The sequence below is a fragment of the Haliotis cracherodii genome, unplaced genomic scaffold, assembly GCF_022045235.1.
Source record: "Haliotis cracherodii isolate W230 unplaced genomic scaffold, xgHalCrac1.p SCAF_10, whole genome shotgun sequence".
In the NCBI taxonomy this organism is placed as follows: domain Eukaryota; kingdom Metazoa; phylum Mollusca; class Gastropoda; order Lepetellida; family Haliotidae; genus Haliotis; species Haliotis cracherodii.
This window is the reverse complement of record NW_027266265.1, coordinates 10,165,272-10,191,242: the sequence shown is the minus strand read 5'-3', so window position 1 is coordinate 10,191,242 and position 25,971 is coordinate 10,165,272. Positions and strand designations below refer to the sequence as shown.

General features: G+C 38.4%; 1 protein-coding gene across 1 annotated transcript; it reads left to right on the top strand.

Annotated features, from left to right (window-relative positions):
- The first annotated feature begins 14,780 nt into the window (after positions 1–14,780).
- On the top strand, positions 14,781–23,823 carry LOC139446314 (uncharacterized). Its single transcript, XM_071227665.1, has 4 exons — positions 14,781–14,863; positions 18,021–18,129; positions 18,678–19,136; positions 23,251–23,823. The coding sequence occupies exons 1-4, from the start codon at positions 14,821–14,823 to the stop codon at positions 23,744–23,746; spliced, it is 1,107 nt and encodes a 368-aa protein (XP_071083766.1). The 5' UTR covers positions 14,781–14,820; the 3' UTR covers positions 23,747–23,823.
- Positions 23,824–25,971: the final 2,148 nt, after the last annotated feature.

Sequence of the window (25,971 nt, the reverse complement as noted above, 5' to 3'; positions counted from 1 at the left end):
TTCTTCAGCATGGACTCAGATAGAAATATATTGTAAGCTATCGACTCCACAGTTATGTGGATCGCTGTCGCGATTAAGAACATTTTTGACGTGAAATCTTTGATGCGTTCTTAGTGTTTTCGAAGTGTCAATTTGAATCACTCAGTTTTACAAAATGAAATGTCAATGTTTGAACGTAAAGCAGACTAATTGTTTGCAAAATATCAATGGAAAAGTATGCCGCCATCTTGGATGAAGATAAAATAAACTTACGACAGGTATGGGGCTATCTTAGATTTACGACAATCTTAAGATATCTTAGGGCTACGATAGTTTCGAAAATATGCTATGATAGCCTACGATTTCCTTATGTCAACTTTACGATAATTTTAGAGCTACGATCGTTTCGAAAATCTAGGCCCAGAGCCGAAAGCCCGGGTGCTTTTCCTGAGCTCGAAATTTTACATTGTTAGCAAAACACCAAGGAGGAGTGCTTTAAGTAACTTATGAACCGTCTAAATACAAGAAATACCAGAAAGAAAGAAACAACATACGGGTATCTTACAGTTAAGCAATACATTGGTCCCGGTATAAAACGATTTTGATGACAGCAAGAGAACTGAAGTCAGTGACCATGTATGATTGAACACTCTTTTGTCACCTGTTCCGTTGGCTCAGTGGGAAAACAGTGGATCACAATTTTAAACATGATGTGAAGATGTGACTTGATTCAAGTCATGGAATGTTTATGTTAAACATCGTGACTACCAAACAGTCAATAATAATGCATATTAAAATGGTGTTTATATATATTTGATGATGTTACACTCTTCAGTTGAGTTCGTTGACTTAAATCCAGAAGAAGGCGATGTGTGTATGCTCTGAATCTTTCTATTTTGTGTTTAGTCTATCCTTGGTGCCTGTTCCGGTACCACTTGTGATGCATCTGAAGAGTGCATGGTATCACGAGCTGGACTTCCAATCTGCATTAAAGTAACCGCCTATTCTGAAATCTCGATGGCAGGTAAGAATATTATGTACGAGTGGAAATATAACTTGAGGAAGATATATAGGAAATAATAATGATGATGATAATAATAATAATAATAATAATAATGATAATGATGATGATGATGGTAATAATAACAACAAAACAACAACAACAACAACAACGGAAAGAAATGAATATGGAATGCAGAATATGCAATGAATTTGATGAGACTGCCCAACACATTGTCAGTGGATGCCCATCTTTGGCACAAACACAGTATCCAAAGCGACATGAAGGAGTGGCTCGATCATTTTATCACCGTCTTCGAGGTCCATCCATTGTACGACCCCGAACATGTAGAGGGCGTCATGGAAAATGATAAATACAAAATTGGCCCGTATACAGCCTCAGACCTATCTAGTCCAACAGACCTGATCTTGTCCTTTTAGACAAATCCAAAGAAATCACTTATATTATTGAATTTTCTGTCCCTTTTGACACTAATGTGATTGACAAGATTCAGGAAAAACATGGCAACTATGCACAGGTACCAAGTTGTCCGACCCCCATTGTTCTCGGTGCCTTACGTTTGGTACCTCCCAATCTGTTGATAGACATTGGGAGAGTACCCGGGTTAGTTGCCTGGAATACAGATCTTCTGACAACCTGCGTAATGCTGAATACTCCGAAAAGTTCTTGGCGGCGCTTCCTGGGAGAAAACCCATTCGCTGCGTGTAGAGGGGGCAATTGCCATGAACTGGTGATGATCCCAACCATCCTGACTGTGCCAGGATCACTCAAACCCTGCATTGCTGCTTTTTTAAAATTTTAATCTGTAAATAATAATAATATTACTTGATTTTCGTCGAAACCGTGAAGTTGTAATGTGTCGATTCTCAAACTGAAATAATTCGTTAACCGAGAATTCAGTATGTAAAAGAACCTTGTGTGAAACCAACCAACAAACAACAAACTGTATACAATCAACAACTGTATTACAGATGTAACTAGGATTACAAATCAACACAAAGTACTGAACGGCAATTACAATGGCAGTACACAATAGAGTGGTAGTACAATATTAAATGGCAGTATACAATGTTAGAGTAGTAGAAATGACAATGATACAATGATATTCACCCGAGGTCAAGCTTCAAGACAGAGGCCAAGCTTCCGAGCTAAGCCTAGGCTGGGAAGTCGGACTAATAAGTGATCTTCACACCAAAGCTTGTCTTGATGTAATGTGAGATGAAATGTGAGATAAGATAGGGACACGTCTGGTCCACTTACATAGCCAAAACACCTTCCAGAATATCCTCTATCACTCCACATCAGTCAACGCTGTTCCGATAGTTTACACATCACACTAGCATCTATATATAGTAATTTCCTCGCCATGGCTTACATTAAATGGTAGTACATTCCTAACAACTAATCATTCTCCAAATACAATACAATGAGCTTCTACTGAATCTGAACAGAAACAATGTAATACAGTTACAATCATTGTTTAACAAAACATTACACTGCCATATGATAAAGTTGAAGCTTTATAACCTTCGAGTTGTCTTACTCCAGCCGACTTCCCTGGAGGTACCCACTGTCCGAGTCCACCTCCATCATTAATAAACGCCAACGTCAGTGACGGCAAGCAGTTAGTTGGAAGTGTTCGGACATACACTTGTCTCCATGGTTACCTAGACCTGTCATCTGATAGTGTGACCGCCAACACCACATGCCTTCAGAACCTAACTTGGAGCCACGCCCATCTTCAGTGCTCAGGTACAATCAGTTTGCAATCTCGACATGACTCTTACTCAAACCTGTTTATGTGTGTATTCCCAGACTTGATAGCAACTTCACCTTTAAGGTTACACACAGCCAAATGTTTTTTGAAAGAGTTCTGTAGTAAAGATATTTTAAAAAATATATAACTAAGCATTCAACAGCTTATAATTGCCTGTACGTGTGTGCACAGTTTGGCCTCATAGCAGCAATAAAACACACACAAAATGACAATCAGTTCATTCTCCGAGTACAGGAAGCTAAACACACCAACCCCATTTCCACACCAAATGCCACTTGCTATATATATATGAAACATCTCGGGAAAAAAATGGAGGTGAGGTGAGGTGAAATTGGGTTTAACGTCGCGTCCAAGATTATTGCACTTATATAGTGACGTGCATGCACGTGAGTGTGTGCGTGGCTGCTTGTACTAGTCCGGACTGATGCCGATTTAAAGAGCTAGCCCACTGAGATACCATGCTGCAGTTTAACATGAATACCCCACTCAGACACAGTATACTGACTCCGAGCCGACCAGTCCTTGTTTTATCCCCTTAATGCCGAGCGCCAGACAGGGTAATAACAAGTACCATCTTTTAACGTCTTTTTGGTATGACGCGGTCGGGGATCGAACCCCGGACCTTCCGCTCTCCGGGCGGACGCTCTACCTCAAGACATCGGAGGAGACGGAAAAAATGGAAATTAGATTAAACGTCACTACGTTTTCCTATCCAGCATGTCTATACGGCACCAGAATACATAGTTTTGATGCACCGGAAGAGCTGTAAGATTTTAATAATGTAAACCTCATCATATTTTCAAAATGTATGTCTGTATCAATAAAGAAGTTTCTACTTTCATACACTGACCGGGAGTTAATTCATATTTCAGGAAGGGGGTCATGGGTCAATTCAATACATTGTTGAGGCTGCCTAGATTATATCACCCTAAAATATATATTTTCCGACTTTTAAAAATGAACCAATCTATAAACCTCAAAACCAGTAACAATAGATATTTTAATTCATTAATGGCCTTCCGTTGCTTACATCATCAGATTATAGCAGAGAAAACTGCTTGTTGAACGACTGATTCTGATTTGGTGTACTATGTGGGTCCCATGAGCTGTGGTCGACACAGATCTCAAGATACTAAAATCCTGCATGTTGCTTAGTAAAGTAAATTCCGTAATTCTTGTGTCATGTTCAGCTGATTGTCGAGTTTACATCCCAGTTTCAATAGAATTGACCTATCCTTGGTCAACCATTAGCTTGGCCTTTCTAACTTTCCGTCCTTCACTATGTTTCGATTCCGGATGAGCAGAACCAAAATCAGTGTACAAAATATATTTTGAAACGTTTTATACACAATTGGCAAAGGCGTTGGTGCCTTTTGCTATTCTGTCTTCTTTATTTCGTTTTCGTAACAATAAGGTCAAGTCTGCACATTAGACCAGCGTGTTTAAAACTAATGCCCATGGTTTTCAGACATTTAACAAAGAAGGATAATGGGGTATTTGGACCATGTTATGGTCTTGTTACTTAAGTTTTCATTGACTTTCGTCTACTGATTTTTAAATGTATTTTATTTGTTCTCGTCTCTATGTTGCTACAATACTGCCCAAACGACCTGAAATGACATCTCAGTCGTTTCACGATGAATAAAGTCTGAACAACAAGGTGTTCTAGAAGCACACATAGTGGCAAGAGAGGGTTCTGGCATCAAAGTTCCGTCACACAACCCTTTATTATCAATGCCTGAACTCTACAGAGAGCCATATTTTGGAATAAAATACTCATTAAAGGTTTTGCTTGTTTGATCATTTTCTCTTCAACGCAGCATTTAACAATATTCCAGTTTTATGACGGCGGTCGGAAGATGATCGAATCTGGAACAGACATCCAGTGATTGACACCACGATCATATATCTACGCAATAAGGATACGATGACATGCGCCAACGAAGTCAGAGAGCCTGACTACCAGATCCCGTTAGTCGCCTCTTATGACAAAAATGGGTTGCTAATTCTAAACCCGATTTTCACGGGTATGTCTTTAAGTAAAACGACTGATTTGTCTAATATTTCAATTAATGTAAAATTTTAAGTTAACGTCGTTCATTTTACAGGACCATGGATCCGCAAAAATACATTGTCTACACCCTTGCAAAAGTATGTCCAGCTGACAACCGAAGAACTGAAGAATACGTATGTCAACAGCAGCCTCATATTCCAAGTGAAAACCTGCCATGATGCCAATTTTAACTTTGGCAAATACCAGGCCGCTCCTACATCAAATGTAGATAGAGTAATTATTGGGGGTTCTGATAATAAGGTCATCATAATTATGGGTAATCAATGTCCCAAAGTCTATTCATATGGCAGTGTGTCTTGCACTGAGTATAAACCTTTCTGGGTTAAAATTAATGGCAGTACCATTTCCGTTGGAAAGGGGAATAGGGTTGGATATGGACAGAAGTTGATTTGCACTGATCCAGATATTGAGCTAATCGATGTGAGCATTTCGACTTACATAAACAATGCAGGAACATGGCTGTTCAAAATACGTTCTGTTGGTTAGATGTAGACCACAGTTTGAATGCTATTATGTTTATAATTATTGTTTATTTATAATATTTTTTGTCTGATGATCCTCTTGTGAAGCATGTCAAGACTCATGATGAAAACAAACCATTCCACAGTTTTCTAAAACGAGCCAAGGATGTAGGACATAATCTCAATGTCGGTGTTGATTTTGTTGATGGTTCTGTACTGCTGGATGGTACAGAAATGAGTGTCAACCAAGCGAAGTGCCATATCAAGTCGGCCAAGACTAGTTTTTCAAGGAGAGGCTTTCTGAACGACCACTGCATCGAGTTTATGAGCAGTGTGTTGAGAAGATCAGCAATCCTGCAGAGTCCTTCACTTGGATGAAGTCGTCTGGCCTGAAAAGTGAAACCGAAGGCTTTCTGTTCCCTGCTCAGGGCCAGTCACTTCCCACTCAAAACCGTCAATGTGTCATTGTGCATCAAAATGTAAATATGAAATGTAGATTATGTAATGAATTTAATGAGACCGTCCACCACATTGTCAATGGATGCCCAACTCTGGTACAATTACTGCATCTTAAGTAACATTACGAGTGGCTCGCTCATCTTATTACCGTCTTTGAAATGCTTGTGGTTTGAACACAGAGGTCCATCCATCCAAGAATATATGGAGGGCGTCAATGTTTGTTTTTTGTGAAACCTGAGAACAAGTCTTTTCAGGAACACATTATTTTTTCAAACAAATCCCAGTCCCCACCCAGAAATTTATTTTTTAAGCAAGTAAAATAAAATCGAACTGTGTTCTTTAGACACCCGTGTCTTTTTTTCTGCGACGTGTTTCTCCCACCTCTCAAGGCCCAGTGACCTCAAGTCCCACATGCAGTCGTATTTGAAGATGCCCTTCTGTTGGAGGGGAGCTCGCCTGAAAGGGGGTCCTTTGGTGTTGTCCCATCCATCATGCCAGTAAGGTCGGTGATGCTGGTGCAGAGAGAAGACTTAGGATTGTGGCCTTGGCGTATACTTTGAACCGTTTCAATAGACTTACTTCAAGTGTCTCCCCAAACTCTACTACCATAATACAGAATCTGTGCAATTCTCAAATCAAATATAGTAACAGCCGTTTCTTGAGATATAATCTAAAGACTGGGAAACATGTTTTTCTTGCTTGTATACTTTTGATTGGTGAGATTAACTAAGGGTTAGAAATATGATCCAGACAACCCTCGTAAATTATGAATAACTAACTGGGTTCACTGGTCAACTATTTTAGTCATCATATGCCAGTAATCCCTGTGTTTTACAAAATAAAACAAATACAGTGAGTACGAAAATTCATTCATTCATAATTACTGTCCTTCCTAGTGTCATTGCAAAATGACAAATCATATTTGATTATTGTTGCCACATATGGGCCAACTGCACAAAAGAACAGGCGTTACTACTTGAAAAACTTTATCTAGACGCACTCAGAACTATTTGTGTGGCTGTTCGTGGCACTATTCACGGTAAACTTTATAAAGAAACATATCTTACGCCATTAGCAGAAAAAAGGCGTTTTCAAAAGTTAAATATATTATATAAAATGGTTAACAATCTAATCCCAGGTTATCTCTCATCCTTAGTTCCATATAGAGAGTCGTATACAAGTGACTGTAATTTGAGAAACTGCTCACAGCTGCAAAACATAAAGTGTAAAACAAATAATTGTGCAAAATCATATATTCAGGATACAGCTAATATTTGGAACTTACTACCTGCTGGATACACTAATGCCAGTAGTTTAGGAAGTTTTAATTTCTTTATAAAAAAAACAATGTTAAAAATCGCTTATACTTTGATGTAAATTATGGATAAAAATTCTCTCAATTTATACACTCCCGTCTTATGCTTGGCTGCTGCGATCTTAATGACGAAATATTTGCCAGATTTATATCCCAAAGTCGGAGATGTTGTGGCTATCACACGGAAGATGCACTTTATTTATATCTTACGTGTCCCGTAAACAGTACATTAAGGAAAAATAGGTATTTTTTCGTAAAAGGCTACGATTTAAATTCAATTTTATATGGTAATTGACATTAAACGACCGTAACAAATCTTGAAATATTGTTATCAGTGCACATCTTCTTGCCGATTTAGAAATTTTGTCTCATATTTTAAATGTTGGCTTTGCTATATGACACTGCGATGTTGTTGTGCTGGATGTAAAAAATAACGTACCTGCAGTAACGAAAGATAATCGAGAAATAAAACACTTACAGAACAATAATTATCTTTAATGTCAATTTTATTATGTCCCTTGGGGGCACGGGTGGCCAAGTCGTCTAAGGCGCCGCCAGAAACCTATGATTGTGGGTTCGAATCCCGGTTCGCCACGATTATGTTTCTAGGTTTGTCAGCACCATAGCCGTGCTGGTGGGTTTCACCGAAGTGGTAAACGTCTGAGACCTGCATCACTTCGGGCTTTCCTCCCACATTAAGCTGACACGCCGTGATATGACTGGAATACTGTTAAAAGCGGCTTAAAATACAACTCACTCACTCTTATGTCGCTTTCAATACATTGTAATTTGTATCTGTATCATGTTTGGGGGAAGCATTCAGATAAGCAAAACTTGCCTTTTTGCCAATCCCTACATTTTATGGAAATAAATATGTTTATATGAAAATGACAAATGCACAGGTCGACGTCAGATTTATCCCTCATTCTCGCGGTGTACAATTGTCCGTCATTCAGGGTCACATCAAGTTTCATTCATTATGCATTTCGATTTTTTGTGGATATGTCACTTTGTAAAACAAATAAAAATGTGCTGATAATGTTTACATTTTCATTTTATATCATATTTATGTATATATTTTTATGCTATTTATGTCCAGGCAATGAAGCTAACTTCGCCAGCAGGTTGGGACCACCTTATCTGGGACAAACTATACTCTCAATCCCCACTGTTCTAAGATTTAACTCTGTCTGGTAATTTATACTTCCGAACAATACCTGCCGGAAAAGTGACAACACTGCATTGGCAAACCTAATTTGGCATATAATAATACATCACTTTATCATTCAAATTCTTATCAACCCCTTGTTGTTATAATTTCCCAAGATATGTAATGGTCGCCCAATAAGCAACTCTACATCTAAAATAATATTTTCTTCATGAAAACATGAATATGTACTCGATAGATCAACATTATCCAAACTTATCAGTATCTGAAGACATGTCCATTCCTCTGGATTTACAAAATAACAAAGAGCGATAGATTGCTGGGCACAGCAATTGTGCCACCAAATCCGTGTCTCAAAGATTACCTTACAATCCCTAATACAGTCAAAAACGACTGTCTTGATATTCAGAGAAAATATTTTAGATATGTGGAATTGATACCCTGTGGCTTCTCAAAATTCCAACTCTGCTTAAATTTTTGCAATCAAGTTCTTTTTAGTTTTCTTCTTAAAATCTGCTGCTTCATGAGTATCATCTGTACAAAAACTTCTATTGCTTTATGTACATCTGTGAGGCACGAGAATAGTATCAGGAATCGTATCCCAATTATGAAAAAATTACTATAAGGAAGTTGTGTTAATATGTTTTGTATAAATTAATAGCTTTTTAGACTTAGTAGAATGAATCTGAGATATCTGAGATTGTTAGTGGCAGTTTCCTCGAAAGGGGTTAAAGTACTGTAAAGTTATTTTCCCCCTGGGAGGATATCGTAAGTCCCTAAAGAATATTTACATCTACTACGCTTTTAAACGTAGAATGTTTGTCATTTTAATTGTGGCAAACTTACATACTATCGCCAGAGACTGATAGGATGGTGTAAATCCTGCTGGGGTCCATGCAGGTAGCAAAGGTACTGAAGTCCCCATGGTCCCCAGTATGGTGGTCTACCTTCAGTGGCTTGCGATCATTAGCCCGTTTTTTTTATCTTGTATTGTTACGTATGGTATTATATTTTTATGGTTATCTACAAGCTTTAAATATAATCTGTGATAAATCTAGTTATTTTACTGTCCTTCGACGACAGGTTTTTATAGTCTAAATATATCTGTTGTATATAGTACTTTTTCTCGAGCGTATTGCGACAAGTAAACTTGTTGTTCTGGCGAAGTCATACAAAAATCAATCAGTACCGTTGTCTTCAGGAGAAACATAATATCCCCAAAATGTATACACTAGCTTCATTATTATATCGGAAAATGAACATGACACAACGCCAAAAGTACTACATACCAGTGCACATGAAAATGATACCAGTCACACAACTGTCTATAACTACAGTCCTGTCTAGGCAAAATGACTATCACATTCATATCGTGTTTATAAGCACATTGCTGTAAACACTTGAGGTTTATGCTTGTCGTAAAAGGCGACTAACGGTATCGGGTGGTGAGGCTCGCTGACTTGGTCAATGCATGTATCCCAATTGCATGGATCGATGCTTATGATATTAATCACTGGATTGTCTGGTCCAGACTCGATTATTTTACAGACCGCCGTCATATAGCTGGAATATTAGCGGCGTTAAACAACAAACAAACAAACAAACAAACACACACTTGAGGCATACATGTAACGTCTAATTCGTCTTCCGCCATGCCTGGTATAATATCTCGATATATTTACATACTTGTAACAGTGGCGTAAAATAGGCTTACATTAGGTACCTTTAAAAGTGGGATCAAAGACATATATCTTGAACAAAGTAATGGAGCCCGTTCATTATTTGACACCTTACACTCTCATTGGCAATGCAAATATCAAAACACCTTTGTCAAAAACTAAACTGTACATTTTCGTTGAGTGATGGTAACATATAATATATATTTTCACAGCTAGGGAATACATTTAATTAAACATTAAAGTCATTCTTGTATAAATATACTATTACATGTATTCTGAAGGAGGCACATAATGATACGATAGTCATATGACATTGATGTACTCGTTCCTTTATTTTTGATAATCATATTCATTTTTATCGCCATGATCATACTTGTCTTATTAGTGATCCTGAATTCAAATGTACCTATACAGCTGAAGCATACTGCATAAAATCTTTATAGACCTGTCATGAAACACTAAATGCGTCATCTACAGCATTGAATCTATCCTTTTGTGGATTGTATATGTTGGAGAGGCATAACAGAAATGATCGATACGAGTTCATAGGTCGGCATGATAGGTCAGGCATCAACAGAAACCAAGCCACCCTTTGCACGAAAGTTAGCATAGTAGAGAAAACATAGCATCCGTCAAATATTGGATTGCACAAACATGTGTCCAGCATAACACATTTTGAAATCCTAACTTACTTCTTAAATGCTGTAAACATGATCTAACAACTTATGATCAACTTATGACTCCCTTTGAAATATGCATAGAAAGAACATTGTACCTCAAAAGTTGTGAAATGTAGACACCAAAGGTTGGAGCTGCTGGAATATTGCTCGACATAAGGGAAGGCTGACTTTTGGGAAAGTTGACAACTCTAGTTCTACAATCTGACAGACAGTAAAATGAGGTGCCAGAGACGCGTCCAATATTTGTTTGATAACGAACAGCATAAGCCGAATAACGTGCAGCTCCACAAGTTAATATATATGATGTTACTTTATGCTGTGAAAATGTTGTCAAAACAAATATTTGAAAAATAGCATATCCCGGAATTTAAGCATGTCTTTACAGTCTAAACCGAAGAATTGCAGAAGTCTATGTGACCAGTGCCTACATTCTTATTACGTCTTGCTCCTGATTAGTCCCAATCAATCATTCTCTCTAAAGAATCTACTTAATGGTTTGCAACCTATTTCTGATTGATACCTTTCTAACATGAATAGATAATGGTATTTGTTTTCACCAAGGAATACATTTCACTCATGAAATCACAGGAATGGACAATATCAAGCTTCCACCCATGACGAACGTCTGTATTTGAATGTCCAGAAGGAAGTCACCTCCGGGAAGGAAGGGTAACAAAAGAAACTTAATAAGAAGCCTATAAGCAGTCGTATCTTTTCAAAGGATGAATGCATTGTAGCTTTCATCTGAATTTGTGCTAATTGATCGGCATAAAGACAACATACTGAACAATGTTATGACAATGGTATAAACACATTATATTAACATAACTTATACACGGACTGGACTGGCAAACAAGTCGTAAGTATATATGTTTCTGCCGGTATAGTTATGCATACAATCAAAAATGAAAACACAGTCAATGTAGCAATAACTTGTAGATGGCACCAGTGGACATGGTGGAGGTATGTCATTGCGAGTAATGAGCTATATAAACTGTTTAATGATCAAATTTTAAATATTTTTGTCTGTATAATATGATTTTGTCTGTTTAATATAATCATTAATAGATGCCAACATTTTGATTAACATTTGCGGTTTCAAATTTTACTGCCATGGAGTATAAAATTGAGGTTATGTCCTGTGGTGTAGAAGTATGAGTTTGATTTTATGGTACTATGATTTGGACATCTTAAAGATGATATATATAATCAGATATAATCAGTGCGTGCAGTTGCATGTTATGTGTCATACACATGGGTTCAATGCAAAAAAACGTTGATAAAACAGGCGTCATATACAATCAGCAAAGAAGAATATTGTTTTGTTAAATTGATGTCAAAGTTGGAAATGTCCTCCACATGTATACCATACAACATTTTGGAATCTTTACTGAGGCCTAAAATGTTGCAACCTTGATCAAACAACTTCTGAGCAAGAATCGTATGACGCTCTTTGGAATCGTTGTAGAAAGAGAATGCTCGATTGTACCTAAACAATTTTGAAATGTAAACACTAAAGGCTGGAGCTGATGGAATAGTGTTCGGCATACAGGGAAAGTTGACTATTGGAAAGTTGAAGTGCCCTCTTGTCATACGGTCTTGCGGAGTGTGTCACTCTGAATCTTTATGCATATATCAGAATATGAAACAGACGAAGCGGTCTCACAGGTCCCCTTTATTTCAAGTTCAGGTGGGTACATCAATGGATGGGAATTGGCTATTTGATGGTTATTGAACGATATCAGATCATCGATATTCCTGAAGCTCAAGTTAAACTTCTTGGTTATAATATAGTCAGAATCGAACAATGTACTCAAATATTTCGTAAGATTGTGAAAAGCGTTTTGTCGCTTTTATTTCTATTTACCAACCCAAAATGGTAAAGGAGCATGTTTTACAATTACATTAACTTGCTATAAAACATGGTCACATGTTGTTTATTCGATAAAAGTATGATTTCGACAGACGTTTAATTTGTTTTCAGTCTTGAATCTAAATCTTAAGAGTTAAGACAAAATATGGACTTAACCCCACTGGATGCTAAATTAAAGTGAAACTTGTGCAAGAATTGCGCTCGCCCGGCACTTGATCTACCTCCGGCAATTATATTACGCAAAGTTGTCGAATATTAACTTTCCCATCTGACAGTGTATATTTAAAAGAAGATATTAAAAAGTTTTGAAAAAGAGACACTACTAAGTGTTGTCCGAGATTATTTTTTTGCGTCGAAAAACAGCAATGTTCTGTTTTTTATCGTACACCGATAACCGTACTGTGCGACGTTTGTTTTATTTTGCAGCTTTACGGAAAGTGTGAGCGAACAACATAATTCCTAATAACTGAGCGACATAAATGTATATCAAATGGATTCATTTGCTTATGTACAACGTTTCACATTCAATGCAATAAATAGCTTGCCGTATATAACGAAAAATGATTTTCCTCTATGGCGTCAAAGAAGACAGATAGGTTTCACACGTACAAAGAAAAGGGGTCATAACTCCGCTATGCTTAGTAGTAGTTCATTGTAATTCAGGTCACTTGGTGAGAATTAGCTGTGGATAAGGACAATATAATTTCGTTGTGTTGTGTTTACCAGGAACTAAACTATTACATCACAAATATCGATATTGAGATGTATACGTTCAGATATAAAAAATAAGAATCGACGAAATCATACTTCATAACAAAGAAAGTAATATCGAAATGGATGGCCCTATCTAACCTTTAAATTAGTCCTTAGATTCCAACATTCTCCTGATTGTGCAAGTGTAATTTGACTAATGTTGCATTATTATTAATGGAGCACCAGCTTTTCATCAAATGTAATGAATTACTGTAGAATGACACCATTTTATTTGACGTCATGGCTGGTTTTATGTCCTTGACTACGTCGCAGAAAGACGGCATTTGTATTTTGATTAATATATAACTTCCCTAATTTGCGTTCATGGTATGGACAATTTCAATGCGTAAAACGGAGTTTGACGCTTTTTCGACACATCAATAATGTCTTAAATAGATAAACAATTAGATAGTTTACCATGGACAATTATTAATTGGACAAGACACGCACCTGTTTGGTATAGATTTTACGGAATCAAATACCCAAAAGAATATTTCAAAACAAACAAAATTATATTCAATATTGGACATGTATTATGTGACTATTTCTCTAGACTATTTATCCTTACCGTTCGGTGTATAAAACGACATAAAAAATCTAATCCAAGACAATTCTTCTAAATATGTGTGAATATATGTATTTAACAAAACATAATATTCATTTTTTTATTGTTATAATATATTCAGTTTAAGTTTGAAAATAAAATGAAACGACTATTAATTAATCTGTTTATATGAAATTACAATATTGACTATTACACTGCAAAGAAATACGTCCATGTTGCTGTTGCATTTCATCTTCCAACGCTCGACGAAAGGAAAGAAATATCGAATACGACACAATAGACTATCAATTCTTTCGATTGCTTATATAATAAATGTTCAAACAAACAGGAGATTATCAAAGGTTCAAACATTTTGTGGCCTAAATATACATATATCATACTGAACACATAATAAATATCCAAATTGAAATTAATTGTGTTAAAAAATGTATGAAAGATATGCAAAATCTACAGCATAATTGAAACTGTAAACAGCTGGACACAATGATCGTGTGTACAGTTGTACCACCATTCAAGGACCTTCAACTCAAAGAAATTACCAAATATGGGGAACAATGTTGACATATGACATCACTACCGGTGACCGACTTTTACAAAATGGCGTGTTCATGGACAATAGTACGCGGGATTTTACAAGGGGACTTTTGTTGATTCAGGGATCGTATGTACATAAATGTGACATGTACATAATCAGAAACACTCTGACAATCTGTGTACTGTTATATTATTTATGATTTCATTGAAACCAAGAAAAATGATCAGAAATCCCGATAACTACCATTGTCGTTGTGCGTGATTTTGCGTAAATCATGGCGTCACGCAGGACGGAAACTTTGACAATTTCTGTTGAATTTATCAAATCTTTACCTAATTCTTGCTACGAGTCTCGTCCCATCTATATTCTGAATGTTATGGGATTGGCTCTACAACTTAACTAGTATCTCAAAGATATGCTATCAGGCACTAAATAGTTCGTCGGTTATTTACGGGTTCAAACAGTATACGATAAGGACGCCATGAAACGACTTGTTTACTTTCTAGTTCTAGTGACAAGTATCGGTAAGTAATTTCCATGTCTTTTCTAGCCTTCATATTTTATCATTCTTAGATTGGCGATTTATATTCTAAACGTTGTCGGTAATGTTCTACATAGATTACTTTACTGGATTTCCGTGAAGATCCGGGTTAGAATAGGTCTTCAGCAACCCATGCTTGCCGTAAAAGGCGACTATGCTTGTCGTAAGAGGTGACAAACGGGATAAGGTGTTATTTATTGTTCAATAATGTTGTAATTGTTTTTTTATTGTTTCTGTTAAGATTCAGTAGAAGTTCATAATAGTGTGTTTTAACAATAATCAGTTGTCAGAAATGTATTATTGTAAGCAATGGTTACTGTATTTTCATGCTTTTGGAGTCAAGTGTAAACTGGAATCTTCTAGAACAGATATAGGCTAATCCAGCATGATATGGAACTTTCTAGAAGGTGTTTAGACTACATGAGATGGCTATGCATGACTCTCTCATCTCACATTACATCAAGACCAGCGGTTGTGTGAAGATTATATTTTTCACCCTGGATATCTAGCTTAGAACTATTTTGGAAGCTAGACCTATGTTGCTGCTTGGTGAATATTATTATCTCTGACTTTATTGCTACTGCTACTGCACTTGTGCCATTGTAATTGTATTGCCACTGAATTTTGTGCTGCTCTATTGTGAACTGCCATTGCAATTACTTTGGGAGTTGGCGCCTAACAGAACCTGGGGGCTCGTCCGGGAAAAGAATGAATATATCACAAATATTATTCAGCAAAATTATTGGATTAAATTACTGTCTAATATTGTGTGAAGCCAGCAATCACTATGGTGTTGTTTAAGGTAGATATGTTTGTACGCCAACCGTCTACAAAATAAGTCTCTATGCTTAATATGTCTGAACTGGTCATTTGGCCAAATATTACAAACCGATGTCAAGGAAATTTAGATTACTTACCTCGTTAAGGATGAAATTTTGGCGGATGATGTTTGGGCTTTAAAGAAATTAGAACATGGCAATTGAAATAGAAAATTGGCTTAAAGAATTGAAAGCTGTAAAAGAGAAATAAAAATAGTAATTGAAATTTGAGAATGGAAAAGAAGAGAGAAATTCGGATTAAGCAGGAAAAGGGAGAGAGAGATATTTTCGGATAAAGCAATAAGAAATTAAAGCTGATGCAGAAATTAAGCTGAAACAAATTGATTCACAGAACTCTCTCCCTCTCTCTGTCTCTCTGTGTCTCTCTCTGTCTGTCTCTCTCTCTCAAACGTTTAGGTCTGTTAAGGTAAAGGATGGTTCTACTTTTGTTGAGTTTGCTAGGGAGAAGGAAACTTTGTTTAATAGGCGGTGAAGAACCTTTGAGCAGGTTCATCATTGATTGTGGTGGTCCTTTGCCTATACCTAGGGGAGGTAATCAGTACATGCTCGCTTTTCATGAGGTTTCCAGAGGCTATTCCTTTACGAATAATTACGGCTCAATTTATTATCATGGTTTTGGTAAGGTTCTTCACTATGGTTGGTTTACATGGGACTGTTCAGTCAGATCAGGCTCTAATTTCAAGCCATGTGTTTTCCAACAGGCTATGCACCAGTTTGCTTAGCTTATGTCTAATGCATATCATCCTGAATCGCAGGGAGCTTCAGAGAGGTGTCATCAAATAAAAATATGATAAGGATTTACTGTTTTGAGAAGGATTGGGATGAAGGCATTCATTTGTTGAGTCAGTTCAAGAGTCCTATATGCTTGAGGCCTTTTGATCTTGTCTTTTGGCCTTACTGTTCGTGGACCTATAAGGTACTTGAATGAGTATTGGCTTAAGAAGTTTGTTGGAGTATGTGCATCATTTCAGGCTAGACTTCCTCATACCTGTGAACTTGCTGGGGATAATTTTAATAATCCCAGGACGAAATGAGAGTACACTATGACAAAAAATCTTAAGAAATATTGGTGATAAGGCTTTAGCATTTTTGCCAATCCCTGAACAACCATTACGTGCTAGGTACCATGGTCCGTGTGTTATTGATAGGAAAGTCGGTGATATTGACTATGTTAAACAATCATTAAGCCACCGTAAAAAGACAGCTTTGTCATGTCAATATGGTGTAAAATATCATGAAATAAATGACTATGTACCGATTCAGTGTGTTGTCTACCCAGTCTGGCCTATTTTTGAGGCTTGACCACTGTTGTTACTAGGTGAATATTATTATCTTTGACTTTATTGCTATTACCACTGCTATTGTACTTTATACTGCCATTGAATTTTGTACTGCCCCTCTATTGTATACTGCCATTGTTGTTACTCTAAGATCGAATTGTCTATTGTATAACATTTGTTTGTTAACATTTGGTTTCACACTGAATTCTTTGGGATATAGATTTCTGGCTTCATGTATTGTTTCAATGTGGAAGTCGACACGTTGCAACAGTAACAGACGGAAAAATGACCACTCTTGTCAAATGCTTCGTCCTTTACAACAAATCCATATCGACTGACATATCTACACCATTATTTGCCAATGTATGGAGGTGTATTTCACATTGGCTGCAGTAATAAAGTGCACACTGACTCTGCCTTCCAGTCTGGAAATATCGTAATCCAACAAACCCTCATTGTCTTGTCTGATGACGAGTAGAGCGCTTGACTTTCCCCAAACTGTCTTTGTTGTTGATAATATATCCTCACGATATATTGTTGTTTATTTCAGTTTTCAGTTTTTGTTGGTTCTTGGATGACGTCACCAAATGCAAATGCGTCACCCCAAGTCTAACTTATACCGATGCTGCGTTACATAATTTCTCTTTATTCGTTAATACCATTCTTATACAAATTACATTTGTGTGATAGTAGTATTCATTTCATCATTTTGGAATTATTTTCCATTCCATAAACATAAATATAGGTGAACTGTGAACCTTTTGAGGGAGCAACGCTATCTCATTCACCTCGATGTTAGTGTTTATACACCATGACCTACTTTCCGTTCCCGGTTAGCTATAAATATGGTAAACATCTATAACGTTTGACGTGATAAATTGTGTAGAATAAAGACATTATTACACGCACATGTGTGTCATACGATATTTGTGAAACGAGTGTCAAAATTGTGTATGGCACACTTGCTCGTATAATCTCTCTATACAGGATAATGAACAGGAAACTGTCTCTTGCCTTTCAGGCGAAGGTCTCAGTATTGACTGCAAGGGACTGAACGTCACAGTGTGTAGGAACCACCTTCATGATGCAACATCCTACTGCGGTAGTGACGGCAAGCACTATGCCAATTTGTAAGCATTTAGCGTCACCACTTGCCCGTTTCTGTAACCTGCATGTTGACTCGTCTCCAATTTGTCACCACTCGCCCATTTCCGTAACCTGCAAGTAGACTCGTGTCCTGTTCGTCGCCACTCGCCCGTGTCCGTAACCTGAAAGTACACTCGTCTCCTATTTATCACCACTCGCCCGTGTTCTTAACTTGAAAGTAGGCTCGTCTCCTATTCGTCGCCACTCGCCCTTTTCCGTAACTTGAAAGTAGACTCGTCTCCTATTCGTCACCACTCGCCCATTTCCGTAACCTGCAAGTAGACTCGTCTCCTATTCGTCTCCACTCGCCCGTTTCCGTAACTCAAAGTTAAGTGTGAAACATAATAAAATGAATCTGAATGTCTGAAGTATATTTGCCGTGTTATGACTATATAATGTATTTTACATTTTAGCAATGACATTACAACATCTGAAATACAACGTAGAGTATACACTCAGTATACACTCAGCGTATACTACCAAACCACCCCATGTACGTTCCCTCTATACTCCCCAAATTCCTACGATACAGATGTGAAATGTGGATGCCGTCATGTGAACACAACGTCACCGTCGTCGGCGTTGGTCCCCACTGCGACCCTGTCACCCGACGACCTACCCACCCACCGACTACTGATCCTCCCCTGTCGCCATTCGAACGCGCACTCTTCAAGAACATCATCCACGGAATCGACGACCGTATCACAAGGATTTACCAAAGACACATTTCCCCACAGAATGCCAAGCTGATCTACACCAAGCAAGACCACAAAAACAAGAACTATACACGCAATACCGACTGCTGGGCGTACGGCCTTGACCTTACGTGCATGTCTCCGTGGAACAGTGAGCACGGAGTGCGCAAGGCTGGGACGCTGGTGTCTCCCCGTCACGCCGTATGGGCCCGGCACTACAACATCCCTGTTAACACCACGATCAGGTTCGTAGACGCCGGGAACGATGTAGTTGACAGGAGGATCGTAGCTACAAGGTGAGGAAATATAACAAAACTTAGTTGCTTTTTGGTTTTTTAACGCCGCGCGTATATACCAGGGTGTCGTTGTACAAAACAACCTTTACTAAGGTTGAACTTATTTACTAAGTTTAATCTTAAGGTAACCTTATCAAAAAGTTACGCCCGTTGCACAAAATTACCTTTGGACAACCTTAACGTGGACAGGATACTTAGCGGCAACCTTAACTAAGGTTGGACTCTTTAGTGTGGGAGACTCAATTATGTCCGTAGTTACGGTTGAGAGTTATCTCCCCTGCTCGCATCTGCAGACGACTAATATTGATACTTCAACATGACACAGCCGTCTACCAGTGCACAGAAACGGTGTCGGCAATCAAAATTTACATCAAGTGACCTGACACTCTTAGCCGATGAAGTCAAGTGTCGCAGCCATGTTTTATTCGGCTCATTTTCTGCAACAATCACCAATCAATCCAAAATGAGGGAGTGGGATGCAATAGCCGCAAAGTAAGTTTCGCCATACATTCAGCCTAGCTGATGTAGCATCGTTACTTTGTAAATTAGATCAAATTTGTGTATCTATCATTGATATTATTTGAAAGCATAACATGACATCCAGTGGTGTTAGAAGAAATGTATTAATTTCATTTTATATCGAACGTAAGTACAGGCCAAAATAAATTAATAAAAATTCATCCACACCATTAGATCTATATATTTCTATTTGAGTTCAAAATGTTTAATTTTGAACAGGATTTTTTTCAGCCCAAAGTGGCAAGGAAAAAAAATAGAAACCCTTCCTACCCGGCCGGTTTGCGAAATATTTGGATAATAATCTGGAAAATACTACATTGTTGTCTGAATTGAATATGTTTGTCCAAGTTTGTCAGTGTCTCAAGCTGCATGGTGCGATCTCGGAAAACACGCTGTTTCCTCATACTTCTCTCAGTTTCACACATCAACAAGGAAGTAGTCATGTTGAAATTCAATGAAGTTTCAACCTTAGCCACACTAAGGTTGGGTCTGACCTACCTTAAATTTTCACCTTAACTAAGGCTACCTTAGCGTAAGGCAGGTTCATGCAACAGGAGGTCAACCGTAGTAAAGGCCTAAGGTTAAAACTTAAGGATATAAGGTAACCTTAGCGCTAAGGTTGTTTTGTACAACGGCACCCTGGTATATGACTGCAATATGTAATTACTCGTGTCCGGGCCATGTTCCACAAAAAGATCTTAGCGCAGAGATGATCGCAACTCAGGACTTGAACATAGACTTACGACGATAAGATCGCTTGGTCGAATGGGTCCCAGGATAAGACAATATTGATATTGTGAGCAGCTGTGGGGGGACGATGACACGCATTCTACCATGACAGTGATGAATGCTTGATTCTGATTGGTTTAAAAGAGGTTTCCATTTTGCTACGGAAACCCCCTTCAAATATGTTTAGCCTTTTCACATAAAAAACGTGCATATGAATACATCGATAGACTACATATCGATTCATTAAAAAATGGCTGTAGATTGATCACCCACGTAGGAACCGTAAATTGTATCTATATTTCCATTAATACACACAGGGTCTCTAATACAAGTCAGGTCTGTAATGCATGCTGAGTCAAGGGCTCTCGCGAAATTAAAAGACAGCTTAGCGTCTAATAGAGGAAATACGGTCGTTTGATATCAGATGTTTTTGGCATTCTAGGCCCAACCCTGACTGCTACGTTGATGACATTACAAGATTTACACAAGGCATATCTTTTTCATACAAATTAAATGTTCATGAAGCTGTTAGGGAAATTCTATTGCGACCAGAATCGGAACAGGCTATTTCTTCATTGAAACAACCGACAATGACAGTAAAATAAAAAATGATAAAACATGTTTGAAGAAACTTTATTCATGACAACATGTTGTTTACAAACCTTTTTCTGATCGATATCCATTGCCATCTCCGTCTGCCACCATCGTAAGGATTTGGCAGGAGAGGATTTAAAAGTCCATCAGAAAACACTCCAAGAAAATCATACACGAACCACTGTTTCTGGGCCACAATAGTCACATTAATTTTCTTTCACACGCTTGCCATGAATCTGTGAAAACTTCACACTGACAGGTCAAATCATGCAGATTCCTCGTGTCAAAATAGCTGGCTTGTCTGCAGCCATAAAAACGTCATGCCTGCAGCCTGAAAAGCGGATGCTCAGTCATACTCCAGTTCCATTGATAATCACATTGTACAAGCAGGCTCATTCCAAGTGAATCTACAGGTTGACGTTGAACCACACCATAGATCGGGGTTGTCTTGTCTGGTGAGGCAGACATATTGACATCTTTGAAGTGAGAGTAACGGCGATGTAGGTCAAGTTCTGCCATATCCAAGTTAGGGGTGGAGAGGCGTTTATTTTTATTATTTACTGTGGGTAATTGCTAAGTAACTAATAAGACTTAGACATGCAAAATAAATAGTAGAATGTTTATTCATAAAGTTTGTTGTAGAAATATATTCGTTTAGCATTTTAAAAACAATGTCACCCCTACAATGGAAATGGCATACTCGATTTCCAAGAAATGACCTCTCTCGCTGATTTCCAAGAAGTCACTTGGGGCCAGTCTGAAGTCCAAAACCTGCAGAGCAGGTTGTCATGAAACTAAAACATCTGTCTTTGGACTAAAATAAGAGGTATCTACTCTACAGTGGGACTATTTCAAATTTCAAAACACAGTAGGTTTATCTCCTCAATCAACCAAGTCATTGAGTGTGCCCCTTACTATTCAACAATCCCCTCGAAGGCAAACATAGGCTGCTGGGGACCAATTTTATGCCGTAACTTATCACTTATCTTGATGTTTTGTACGCCACACTCAGCAATATTCATTCCAGCTATATGACGGTGGTCTGTAAATAATCGACTCCGGACCAGACAATCCAGTGATTAATATCATGAGCATCGATCCACTCACTTGGGATCGATGACATGCATCAACCAAGTCAGCGAGCCTGAGCACCCGATCACGTTAGTCGCCTTTTACGCCAAGCATAGTCGCCTTTTAGGGCAAGTATGGGTTGCTGAAGACCTATTCGACCCCGGATCTTCACGGGCCTTATCTTGATGTAGACAGGCACAGGTCTTAATCACTGCCCGCACAGATGCTTAAAAATACAAAACATGCCTTCAAAGATAGATAATGGGTATAAAGAAGGCCTGATGTTTAAAACAAACTTTGGTCCAGTTTATATGAGATACAATGGCGGGTTCAAAGCCTAGAATATTAATGAAAGTGACCTAAAACAATTCTCACTCACAGATTATGATCATGTAAAGGTTGGTTACACCAAGGTAGTAGATACTTATGACTTCCACAAGCGATACTTTGAGTGTATATCCCATAATATAAAATAGCTACGCGATAAATCGCAAAGAGCAATGAAGAACAAAGCGTGGTTCATTTCACGATAAAACATTGTTCTATCATGACGTCATTTTGCAGATTCGAACACGCGCTCGCAGCTTGATGACGTCGTATATTTGACGACGTCATTTAATTGAGGGATGTGTCTTGAGAGTTATCCCCATAGATGTAGCTTGGTAACGTAGATAAACGCAATGGCCGACTATCATAACCAAAAGTGGTAGAGACATGACAATCGGTGTTTGAAGAAACAGTGCAGATAATCGACGTGAAAATTGTGAAAATATCCGGGAAATACCAAACTTAAACCCCCTGTTTATAAAATGGACTTGTCCAACATTGCCGAGGCCCCTCATGGTTTATTTTCCCTGCAGTGTCTTATTGTATGATAAACACTTGTCGTTTACTTCTTAACTGAGCAGACAAGCCATTATGTAGCTGACATCATTGGAATGTCTGGTCCAGACTCGATTATTTACAGACCGCAGTCACATATTTGGAATATTGTTGAGTGCGGCATTAAACAACAAACAAACATATAAAAAATATAGTCATTTATGTTTTCAAACATACACCACCTTTCTATTCTAGACTATCCAGTGCATTATATTACCATTTTATTATGATAAATAGTTGCATGTAGATATAATACCCTCGATAATCGATGATGAGACAACCGTAGTATGTTTTCTGCTCCAAACCAATCTCTTCCTAGGTACGTGGATCCTGCATCCCACAGTTTCTGGGGACACGACATCGTTGTTGGCCTGCTTGACCAGGATGTTCCGTCAACAATCGGATTTGCTCGAGTGCTTCCGCGAAACCTTACATCATTCAGAGGTCCTCGTCAAGAACGTCTCCCGACCTTCAGCTCCGATTTCGAGGAGAAGGCTTTGATTGATGACTTAAGTGTAATCTCGTCAAACTACGCGAGTCTCCTCGAACCATCCAAGTTCTCATTACGTCATCTCTACTACGAACCAAAGATCGTCGGCGACAGCGGCAACCCGACGTTTTTCGTCATCAACAACGAGCTCGTTCTGTTATTTGTTTTCACGTCTGGCGGGTCAGGGGGCGGCACGTCTATCGTTCATTATTATGATCAGATTAACGCTATCATGGCGACAATGGGTGGCGGATATCGCCTCACTGAGGTCAATCTTGACGGATTCCTCAACCAAGGTCACACTCTCCCTATTATCATTGGATAAAGCATGTATGATGGATCAGATGTTTCCATGGTAATAAATAAAGACATGCATTGTATTCGGCTCTATATTTTAATCTAATGTACTTTGCGATCGCGTCAAACTGTCTTAAAGGAGAATGTTTCTTGATTTAAGTATTATTTCTATCCGTATGTACATGAGACATTCGCTTATGAACTCCGTGAAGGTGAGAAAGTAACATAATATTTCTTTTTCTTTTGTTGTTGTTGTTGTTTAACGCCGCACCCAACAATATTCCAGCTATATGACGGCGGTCTGTACATAATCGAGTCTGGACCAGATAATCCAGTGATTTACATCATGAACATCGATCCACGCAATTGGGATCGATGACATGCATCAACCAAGTCAGCGAGCCTGACCACCCGATCCCGTTAGTCGCCTTTTACGACAAACATAGTCGCCTTTTACGGCAAGCATTGGTTGCTGAAGACCTATTCTACCCCGGATCTTCACGGGTCCTGAGTTATTGTATTGCTAAACAACCATGTTAGATTGACTTTCACTTTGTGTGAGTTCAGTTGAGTATGGAGGTTCACAGAGTGAGGGCTAAAATTTATGAAAACCGAAGTTTATGTCAATGGGGAACCATGTTGTGTGGATAAATGATCAAGTCCATGCCTCCAATACAACATGCATTCACTTACTTCAGTCACTCTTTCAGTCATCAACAAAAGGACCCTGCTGTCCTAAACCCAATTATGTCCAATATATAGTATAATGTTATTAGATTTCATTAAGTTTGTTTGTTATTTAACGCCGCTCTCAGCAATATTCCAGATATATGACGGCGGTTTGTAAATAATCGAGTCTGGACCAGACAATCCAGTGATTGACACCATGTGCATCAAGCAACGCATATGGGATATGCATGAACTAAGTCACCGAGCCTGATCACCCGATCCCTTTAGTCAGCTCTTACGTCAAGCATGGGTTGCTGAAGACCTATTCTACCCCGGATCTTCACGGGTTGATTTCATTAAGTAGTGGTGAAACGAAGATAATATTCTCAGAACTATTTGTTGTTTGAATTGGTGCTGGCTGCACGTCCGTAAAGGCTTGATATATAGAGGGCGCATTTCATCAGCGTTAGCATATAACAGCTCCAATCTATGCCTTGTAGCTGTTTGTTCATTCAGCAATATGCAAGCTTTATAACGACGGTCTGTTAATAATCGAGCCTCGACCAGCGATTGACATCATGAGAATCGATCTACCACTTGGGCATCAAAAGGCATCAACCAAGCGCCTGACCACTCGATCCCGTAAGTCGTCTCTTACGACAAGCATGGATTGTTGAAGACCACATCAACTCGGATCGAATTGTATCTATTCTAATGCCATATGACATAATCTGTCCATGACGATTTAGTTAGCACGATGGGGAACGGCAGGCAAACAATAAGTGTCGCTCAGTTGCAGTATTCAGTGGCAACCAGAGCAGCTAGCAACAGTGCCGACTGATATTAACTCGCAAACATATATACTCAGTAATTCAAGCAGGCTATAGGTCTTTCCAATGAAATAAGCACTCGAGACGACGATTGCCTCCTTGTTGATTAATTCAAGAATCACTTTCTTAGGTTGCGAACACTGAATTGAAATTGAGGAAGGCATGAAACATTTGCTTTACGTATACAGTACACTACGTTTATAACGAACACGCTTATAACGAACTGACGGATATAACGAACTGTTACTTGGTACCGTCCATTTCTGTATAGATGTTGTACATATGCTTATAACGAACTACGACCCGTGAAGATCCGGGGTAGAATAGGTCGTCAGCAACCAATCTTTGGCGGAAAAAGTGACTATGCCTGTCGTAAAAGGCGACTAACGGGATCGGGTGGTCAGGCTCGCTGACTTGGTTGATGCATGTCATCGATCCCAATTGCGTGGATCGATGCTAATGATATCAATCACTGGATTGTCTGGTCCAGACTCGATTATTTACAGACCGCCGTCATATAGCTGGAATATTGCTGATTGCGGCGTTAAACAACAAACAAACAAACAAAACTATAACGAACTACGGTTAAAACGAACTAAAATTAGTGGTCCCTTTGAGTTCATTATAACCGTAGTTTACTCTATTGTGGAACTTGCCATTCGTACTCATCTTGTAAACAGGTTTCAAGAAGGTTTCAGTTTGTCAAATTACTATTAGTGTCTAGAATCACCACCAGTAAGACGAGAGTGTTCGT

Excerpts from the sequence above, each read along its gene's own strand:
- LOC139446314 (XM_071227665.1), top strand. The coding sequence starts at position 14,821 with ATGAAACGACTTGTTTACTTTCTAGTTCTAGTGACAAGTATCG. Across the intron at positions 14,864-18,020 it reads AGTTCTAGTGACAAGTATCG|GCGAAGGTCTCAGTATTGAC; the intron begins GTAAGTAATTTC and ends CTTGCCTTTCAG. Across the intron at positions 19,137-23,250 it reads AGGAGGATCGTAGCTACAAG|GTACGTGGATCCTGCATCCC; the intron begins GTGAGGAAATAT and ends ATCTCTTCCTAG.